Source organism: Thermomyces lanuginosus (assembly GCF_041956635.1).
Source record: "Thermomyces lanuginosus strain ATCC 200065 unplaced genomic scaffold VTN49scaffold_27, whole genome shotgun sequence".
NCBI classification, from domain to species: Eukaryota; Fungi; Ascomycota; class Eurotiomycetes; order Eurotiales; family Trichocomaceae; genus Thermomyces; species Thermomyces lanuginosus.
Window position 1 is genome coordinate 147,336 of NW_027192361.1, and position 8,457 is coordinate 155,792.

The 8,457-nt window shown below is 51.0% G+C and overlaps 3 protein-coding genes across 3 annotated transcripts; 2 read left to right on the top strand and 1 right to left on the bottom strand.

The window, feature by feature from the left end:
• Positions 1-364: 364 nt before the first annotated feature.
• On the bottom strand, positions 365-2,030 carry VTN49DRAFT_2260 (uncharacterized protein; the record flags this gene model as incomplete). Its single annotated transcript, XM_069409966.1, has 2 exons — positions 365-1,897; positions 1,947-2,030. The coding sequence occupies 2 exons, from the start codon at positions 2,028-2,030 to the stop codon at positions 365-367; spliced, it is 1,617 nt and encodes a 538-aa protein (XP_069268818.1).
• A 3,445-nt stretch (positions 2,031-5,475) lies between these two features.
• On the top strand, positions 5,476-6,392 carry VTN49DRAFT_2261 (uncharacterized protein; the record flags this gene model as incomplete). Its single annotated transcript, XM_069409967.1, has 4 exons — positions 5,476-5,491; positions 5,564-5,697; positions 5,754-6,154; positions 6,218-6,392. The coding sequence occupies 4 exons, from the start codon at positions 5,476-5,478 to the stop codon at positions 6,390-6,392; spliced, it is 726 nt and encodes a 241-aa protein (XP_069268819.1).
• Positions 6,393-7,459: 1,067 nt separating this feature from the next.
• VTN49DRAFT_2262 (uncharacterized protein) lies at positions 7,460-8,424 on the top strand (the record flags this gene model as incomplete). The annotated part of the gene is made up of 3 exons (XM_069409968.1): positions 7,460-7,549; positions 7,612-8,003; positions 8,073-8,424. 3 exons carry the CDS (start codon positions 7,460-7,462, stop codon positions 8,422-8,424), a joined length of 834 nt encoding a protein of 277 aa, XP_069268820.1.
• Positions 8,425-8,457: the final 33 nt, after the last annotated feature.

Below are 8,457 nucleotides of genomic sequence, written 5' to 3' on the forward strand. Positions count from 1 at the left end.
CCCGACCAAGACGAACTTTGCCACGGGTTTGGTTAAACTCATCGATTCGAATGGCTAACCCTAACCACATATACACTGCCAGAAAAGATCTGATCTCAATATTGGCAAGAAGGAAATCAAAGGAACGATAAACTACAGACGGACGCCAGAAGCACAAGCACAAGTCGCCGACGAGGATATCAAGAGCAAAAAACCAGCCCGGACTCGCTGAAAAAAAGGACAAAGGAAAAGCAAGATAATGAGACATATGACCAAGTGGACTGATTAAAATCAGTCAATAGCATCTGATGAGAAAGGGGGTATAACCTAGATGAAAAACAGCTAAGGATAATAGTATGGAGGGGGAAAAGAAATAATGAGAAATTCACATTACAATGCAACATCCACATCCTTTGCCCACTTTGTCGTCCTGCTCGGCCGCGGCTGGAGCCTTCGGCGATGACGGCGACGATTGAGCGGCCGCTGTAGATAGAACCACTGGCGGCGTATTTTGCACCTTGGGCATGGTGCTGTAGTTTGTGCCGCTGGTGCCCGGCCGCGGCGGCTCCGGAGTCTTTGGGGACTTGAGCGGCCACGCGTTCGAGTCCTCCTTGGGCGCCTCCTCGGTCTTCTCTTCTGGAGGTGACGAGGTCGTGGTATTCTCCTTCTCCTGATCCAATGTCGTCGAGTTGCGCGGAGGTTCGTCCGGTCGCACGGCCAAGGGGGTGAAATCGCGGTCGTACGTCGACGGAGTTTTGCCTTCCCGCTCCCACTGCTCCTGCTGCATTCGCTTGGCATGCGTAGGCAGGATCTGCTGCTCCGGCGGGAGTCGCGGGTCCGGCTTGTACATCGTCGCCAGCCATGGCGGGTCTCCCTCGGGGGAGTTGGCAGAGGTCGTCGGTCGATGATCGCCGGATCGCGTCTGGGGTCGTTTATCCGCACTGGTCGACCGAGAGTTCTGCGATGTCGTTGTCTTGCGAGTATTCGAGGGCCCTGAGGCTTTTCGTCCCGTCGTGGAAGAGACGCTTTTGGCTGCCGGTCGCTTGGCGGGAGACGCCTGGGTCTGAAGCTGCGATGATGCCCCTCGGCTGCCAGGCCGGCTGGACGATGCCGTAGGGGTGGAACTGTCCGGAGAGGCTTCTCGGTTGTCAACTTGGTTGGCCACGCTGTTGGGTTTGGGGTTGGATGTGCTCTCGTCGTCTCCACTGCCCAGAGTGCGGGTGCGAGCGCGTTGTATGGAAGGTAACTCACGATCAACTTGTTCTGCAGATATCGGGTGCGGACTTGTCGTCAAAACCGGAATCCGAGACGTGCTCTTCTTCAGCCCGGGACTCTTGTACATTTTGGAGCTATCGCTGTCCGCTGCAGACGCCTCCGCTGCTATCTCTTCCGGCCGGCGCAGGTCCCAGTTCATTCTCTCCGCGTCCGTCGGGGTCTGAGGCTCGTCCTCCAGGGGGATTGGCGAGTCGAGTTGTTGCCGCTTGACAGCGGGCCACGGCTCTATCTGTTCATTCGGAGCGGCTGTTCCGTTGATGCTCTGCGAGTCATGACTGCGCACCCTTGCGCTGCTGGACTTGCTACTTGCCCGTACCTGACGTTGGATACGCATCGCCGCCTGCTGCAGTTCCTCGCTCTCGATACGTGCCAGCTTATCTCGGTGGATCCAGAAATCATCATCATCCTCGGGGTCCAGCGGTCTGCCAGCCGTATCCGTCTTGCGCACGGTGACATTTTCACCGGACGTTCGAGACCCTGATGGGCCGATATCACGTCCATACCCATCATAATCATGTCTCGTTCGTGACCGGGAGGAATTGCGGGTCTGCGACATTGCGCTGGGGGCCCGGTGACGGGTCGTGGGTTTCGTGTGAGCGTTCCCCGATTCTAGTGAGCCGTTCCGAAGGGTCGAATCGTTTGACTGCTTTCCAGTCAGACTTTGTCCACCACCTATGCAAACGGGCACGCACCTCCGTTGTCAGGGGCACCGCATACTCCCAGGCACCATTGGCCGACGACGACACATCTACTGCTGTGGCCGATCCAGCCATCATAGGCACGAAAGCACCACTACGGTGGATTATGAGTTCTGCTTGGATTGTTTGCAATGGCGCCGTCCTATCTGGACATGGCGATGTCCAGGGAGCTCAGACAGCAGACAGAGAAAACTCGTCTTCACAGCCCCACCTGAAACCCCTAGTATCCTGTAGGATCCTGCAATGAAACGAGCCCGGTCGAAGAGAGTCCAAAGATCTCCGCAAGGTCCGAACTGGGCCGTTCAAGACCAAATCATCGATTTGAAAATAAATATAAATTCAGAAGTTTTGGCCAGGGCGGGTGGAGAGGAACCACGGAGACCGGCTCACTGGTTCCGGTCGATCACGAGTGGATGCTCTGGGCTCTGTTTGCATGGATGAGTATCGTTCGGGGCCGTCCAGAGGACTTGACGTACCCGCTGCCCTGATGTTCTCCTCGGGGTGAGCCGAGAATCAACCTATGGTTCGCTCGGTGCGGTCCGATCCGATCTTTCGATGGACGATTGAGAACTGGTTCGCAGGGAGAACGGAAACGGAAACAGAAGGGAAAAAAAAAAGAGGGGAAGCGGTCGGATACAACGAGCGGACGGGTTCTTGGAAAGGCACCAGACGGACGATTCCAGAGCCTAGGCTATCGGATTCGGCGCGATGGGGGGTGCGCAAAACGAGGCCGAAGTCGAAAGCAAGGTGTAGAGTTGAGCCAATCAAGAGGCCGTGCGGATAGGGCGAAGAATGGGAAATGAAAGACGGGAACAAAAGGATCGAAAGGAAGAAAGAACCGCTCTCAGCCCTGAATCGATCGGATCACGACGCCAATTCTTGGAAATTCCAGTATGAGCGACGCCAGAGACGAGCGCAGACAAAGGGAGAAGCGAGACAAATCTGCTGTTCTTTTTTGCTCCCCGAATTAATCCCAGGGCTAAGGGCTAGAGCCTACTAGGGCCAGGGGGAAGCGAAGCCTCCGTTCTCAGGCTCTCCCCGTGAGAGAGTAGAGCACCCGCACCAATGACGTGCCGGTATATGCAGGCGCCATTCCTCTTTGGGCTCTAGATTTATAGAAATCTGCTTGTGATTGGTTAGCGGCTCTTGGCACGCCTCGATCGACCCCCGGCCCAGGGGCCAAGTCGTCCCAAAGGAGCCAATAGGCGACCTCTCCGGCAACCAATCACACGGTGTCACTGAGATTGCTTTTCATCAACTAAATCGCCCTCAGCCTGCGATCGTTGGTGTTTTCAAGTCTCGAGTACGGGTTCGCAACTTCGTCCTACTTTGGCTTTTGACCGGAAAAATGCAAAAAGCAGTCCAGTAGGCATTGATGTTCAACATTCGACGTCATGAGATTTTTAAAGTACTGCATTCTATCTGCAATGATCGACCCGGTGCAGACAAGTGTAGGCCTGGAGCTGCTCGTACTAGTTAACCTTAGTCTTGAGATAAATATGGAGTCATCCCAAAGATTCGGAATCTAATATACTCACCGCATCAATTCCGCGAATCGTGTCTTCACCCTGGCCGTTTTTCTGAGAGTTGAGTGCTGACTAGCTCGAATGCAGCAACGAGCTTTATCATGGGCTATTCTGCTTCTGAAAGGGCCCCTCTAGGAATTGCTGCGACTCATGCCATGGAATGATGACCTTGAATTTTCGCCGGACGCTACATTCAACTTGGGAACCACGATGCTAACAGCGGTATAATTCCATACCGATCCGGACCGATTGCAAAGGGAGAAACAGAGGCAACAGGAGGAATCTGATATAGATAACAGGTAGTTGATTCCTTTCTGCGGAGCTCGTGATCCGTGCTGTGAGATACTATCTAGATCCAACGGGCCATATTCGGTGTCCGAGAATGCGTATTACCCACTCCGCCATAACATGTTCTGAAAAAGCATCCTACGAGGGTTTCGAAACGATGGCGCACAATTTTGTCAAACAATGCAACCACCATGCCAGTTTTCTGTGAAAGGGTCAGAATTTAGGCCCCGAATTGTAGGGATAGGCGTTTCCAATGGCAACATGGGCTGTGATATGGTCCGCCTGTCAGGAATATCTTCCTTTCCAGGTCGGCATAATCGGTTTGCTTACCCGCTGAAATCAAGAACCATCCTCACCGGTTGCACTATCACTTCTGGACCAGGAAGATATTAAGACTTTGAATCCTGAAACTGGAGAGAAATCGACTTGGTTGTCCCCTGATAACAGACGCGAAAAATAACATATAAGTATTGAGCACAGTTCGCACGGATATGCACACTCCCGAAAACTGATGCAACGTCTTCGTGAGTTCCCCTATCTGTCTTCTCTCGTAAAGGACAAGATCGTCGTGTTTTGCCGTTCCCGAGATGCGCCGCCCACCGTCTACATTTGGGATCTGAGCTCCCAATCAGAACCGAAAAATTGATATAGGCGACTTTCTGACTCCCACGATTGTATACGACTGGGGCATGAGCAAACAGCCCGTTATATTTACGACGTCGCTAATTGCACGACAACCCTACCTCCGCATCTGTTGGACCGCCGGGTGATCACAAGTCGCATAAGGTCAGGCGCCTAGTTCAACGCGACAGTGAAGCAGGGGTTGGAAATAAACAGTTGTACAAAAGAATTACCCTTGGGCAACCAGAAGGTTCTTAGCCTGGCTGGCGATTGTGTTGCTGGACGCTGGTTCTTCAATCCGAACTTCGTTCCGATTTTCGAGGTGAGAATGGCGGTGTACGGGCAGGCAAATAGACTTCAACACAGACTGCTTGATTCAGCGAGATCCGGGAACTTGGAACTCAGCCATTCCTCGAAATCTGCTGGTTTTCTTCAGCACCACGTCTATAAATTCTTAACAAGGTACATGGAGTGATACGTGCCAATCGTGCCATTCTGACAACGCTCCCAGGAGCCGATGACCACGACGCCGAGATGTTTGTGTAAACTTAGGTGGTAAGGTAGTGTTGTCATTGATCAATGCGTAGTGTTTGAGAAGAAGGCTGGTATCTGTATTGCGCGGCGCCTAGTGTTGTTGTATCACCTTTTCCCTGGAAATATAAACATGTAATGCCTTGCTTGATATCCAAGGTACAAAATTGGAGAACTGTCGACTAGTAATTGTAAGAACCTTTACTGTACTTATATCGCACTTAGTTCGAAGACTGGGACCTGCAAGCGCTGCGTTATGGCGCTGAAATTGACAACTGGCCCAGCTTGGCCCATGGATCGATAAACCAAAGTTAGGCTCACCTCGCTTTAGTCTACAGTCCGCGGCTTTTGGTGTTGTACGCGTACGCGTGCTCCGAGCCGAGGAGCTTCTATCCGAGACTCTGGATTTAGTTGGTGTATCAGCCCCGCGGGCCTTGATCCCACAAAGGTCGTTTACCCTTTCTAAACTGGGAATTGGTGGCGCCTTGATATCGCCCTGATGGGCACTTCCATCGACTGCTCGACTTCTGAGGAGACATCTCCACGAATAGTATCAAATGTCCGCCATGTCTGGTATGCCTAGACCCCTTTGACCAAACGCGCTGATTGAACTTCGTGAGACTGACCACTACGTCGATCCCATAGCGGGGCCACTGACCGACTGTAAAAAGGAGCGGCTGCAGCAGGATGGATTTGATATTGTTGGCTCCTTACCTTTGGAGATCGTGATCCTGGTCGTGCAATATCTGGATCCGACGGAAATTGTCCGGAGCCTGAGGGTTAGTATCTTATAGTCCTTGATGACCTTGTTACCGTCCTGACAGGAGTGATCTAGGTTTCGAAACGATGGCGCGCGATTCTCTCAAGCAATAAAGTTGTCATGTCTGTTTTGCATGATACGGTGGAATTCCTGGGTTTGGATCTGAAAGATACAGATCTAGCGAATGCGGACGCGACGAGATATTTCCAATGGCGACATAGGTTGCAATGTGGTCGTCCGGTCAAGAAGATCTTTCTCCCATGGCCGACCGGATCGTCCGGTCGGCCTGCTGAAATCAAGTGTCATTCTCGCCGGCTGTACTATCGCTATTGGGGCGAGGAAGAAATCGAGATGCTGAATCTCGAGACCGGAGAGAGATCGATTTGGTCCATCAATGGCAGCGACTCGGAGGTAGTAAGTTCAATTGGCCAGTTCACACTGTCCGGTCGCTATCTTTTTCAGATTGCGGTAAGATCGTAAGTACGGGTGTTTTCTCAATGTGTGTTTGTTCTATCGGCCATCTAACATCGAATTTCAAGTACAGGGAGCTATAACGCTGCCATTCTGACAGCATGGGATATCAATACATCACGGAGATTGATGCAGAGGCTTCCGCGTGTCCCTCACTTGTCTTCTCTCATTGAGGATAAGGCCGTCATGGCTTGCGACTCCGAAGACGGGTATACTTCTATCTACATTTGGACAGTCGAGTGATCACAGGCCGCGAATCGTTGGACTCGTGGCTTCAACGCGGACATCGAACGGAATTTCGAAGCAGAGAACTTGGCAGGATAAGACCATTCGGCGACCAAGAGGTTTTTGGCTTGGCCGGCGACGGCGGCGTTGAACTCTGGTTCTTCAATCCGAACTTCGTTCCGAATCTCCAAGATGGGGTCGGAGGCGTGCAGGTAAACCCAGAGACTTATACGCTTATTTGACACTCAGATTGTGTAAATGGATTTGTCCGTTTCTTGAATCAATTTACTTTGCTTGCAACTGCGCTATGACTTTTGTAGTTCAGACGGTTATCTGGCGTGGTGCATGCACAAGACTGCCGCCCCATGGATCTGGTAGTGTTGCCCGCGGCCTTGAAACATGCACGTTCCCGTTCCATCAAATCATGCTTTGCTGATTACTATCCAGAGGACGAATAATTTGAGACTAAAGATGGTGACTTGCAGCTAGATGTACTGCCGCCTACTCAATTTTGGTGAATTGCACGGATCAAATTCAAAATTTGGACATTCTCAAGTTGTACCCCCATGAACTTTGTTGTTGGCAGTAAATTAACCCTAACCCTAAAAGGCCCCGGAGGGTTGGACTCCGCGAGTTTGCAAAAATATCTCGTCTGTTTTCGGACATTCTTCATACCAAATTAACAAGTATATTTGTTTGATTTGAAGAAGCCTCTGAAATTTCAATTGGCTTCTGTCCACATGAGATTTCGATATTGCATCGTGTGAGAGGATAGGAGGTAGGTGCTTCTTCCTCTGAGAAGGCAATATTCTCAAAATACGAGACCCGTTCTTGTCGCCTAACTGGTGTGGGTAAAATCCGGGCTTGTATAGGCAGCACCAAAACTTTCCTAGCAGCACCGACGGATCTTCCAACGGAAACGAACACAAATGCCTAAATTACTCTAATGCGGGTAGTACTGCACTGGATGGAACCACCTATTTCCATTCCCTGAAGTTCTCTCTCGAAACAAAAGTTCAACTGCTTTCCTATTCAAGTGCAAGAGTTTTTTTTTCCTGAAAGGTTGTCCAAAAGGAACTATCAATATGCATGACATTGTTGGCTCCCTGCCTCCTGAGCTTCTGCTCCAAGTTGTGGCGTATCTAGATCTGGAGGACGTTGTCCGGAGCCAAGGGGTGTGTATTGACCACACCTGACTCAATTTCATAATTTAGTATGCTATGCTGACAGAGCCCAGGTCTCAAAACGATGGCACAAGACTTTCTCAAGCGAGGCAATTATCAGACCTTTTTTGCGCGAAACGCTTACTTTTTTGGGCCTGGACTCCGAGGGTATCAGCACAGATGGAGCGATCTCGGACGCAATGCGATACTTCCGATGGCGACATGGCTTAGAGCATGCTCGGCCAGTAAAAAAGACCTTCATTCCCTGGCCGGAACACTTGCCCGGCATGCCCGAAGTAATCCAGTGCCATTCACATCGGCTGTGCTATGGGAATGACAACCAGAGTAAAGTCGAAATTTTGAATATCGAAAACGGAGAGAAATCATTTTTGAGCGGTTGCGAGCGGGGAACGGTTCGTGATCTCTGCATATCCAATCGCTACGTTGTTCTGGGCACGCTCACGAGGTATGTACGGAGCAATGAATACTTATGCCTTGTCGGCTGTTTTCCAACCTTTGGTCTAATCATGAAAAGTGACTTGGATGTTACCGCATGGGATCTACTCACTAAACAGAAGCTCAGTCAGCGAATGCCATCGCGTCCCGCCATATATACAATCGTCGAAGATAAGGTGGCCATAGCTCCCATATGCCTAGAGCAAGAAGTTCAGCCCGTTTATGTTTGGGATTTTAAGATCAAATCATATCCAAGAGATTGGCAGCTTCTCAAATCTGAAATTGTGGCACGTGGACGCGGCAAAGAACATACTGGTGGCATTCGAGGTCAATCTGTTGAAATACCCGCCGGAGGTGCATCAGACGAACTGGAGAACCACGACGGGGCAGCTGCTAGAGAAAAAGACTTTTTGCCTGCCACAGCTGGTTGATCGTCCCTTGAAAAGGCTGAAAAAGCTTCACAT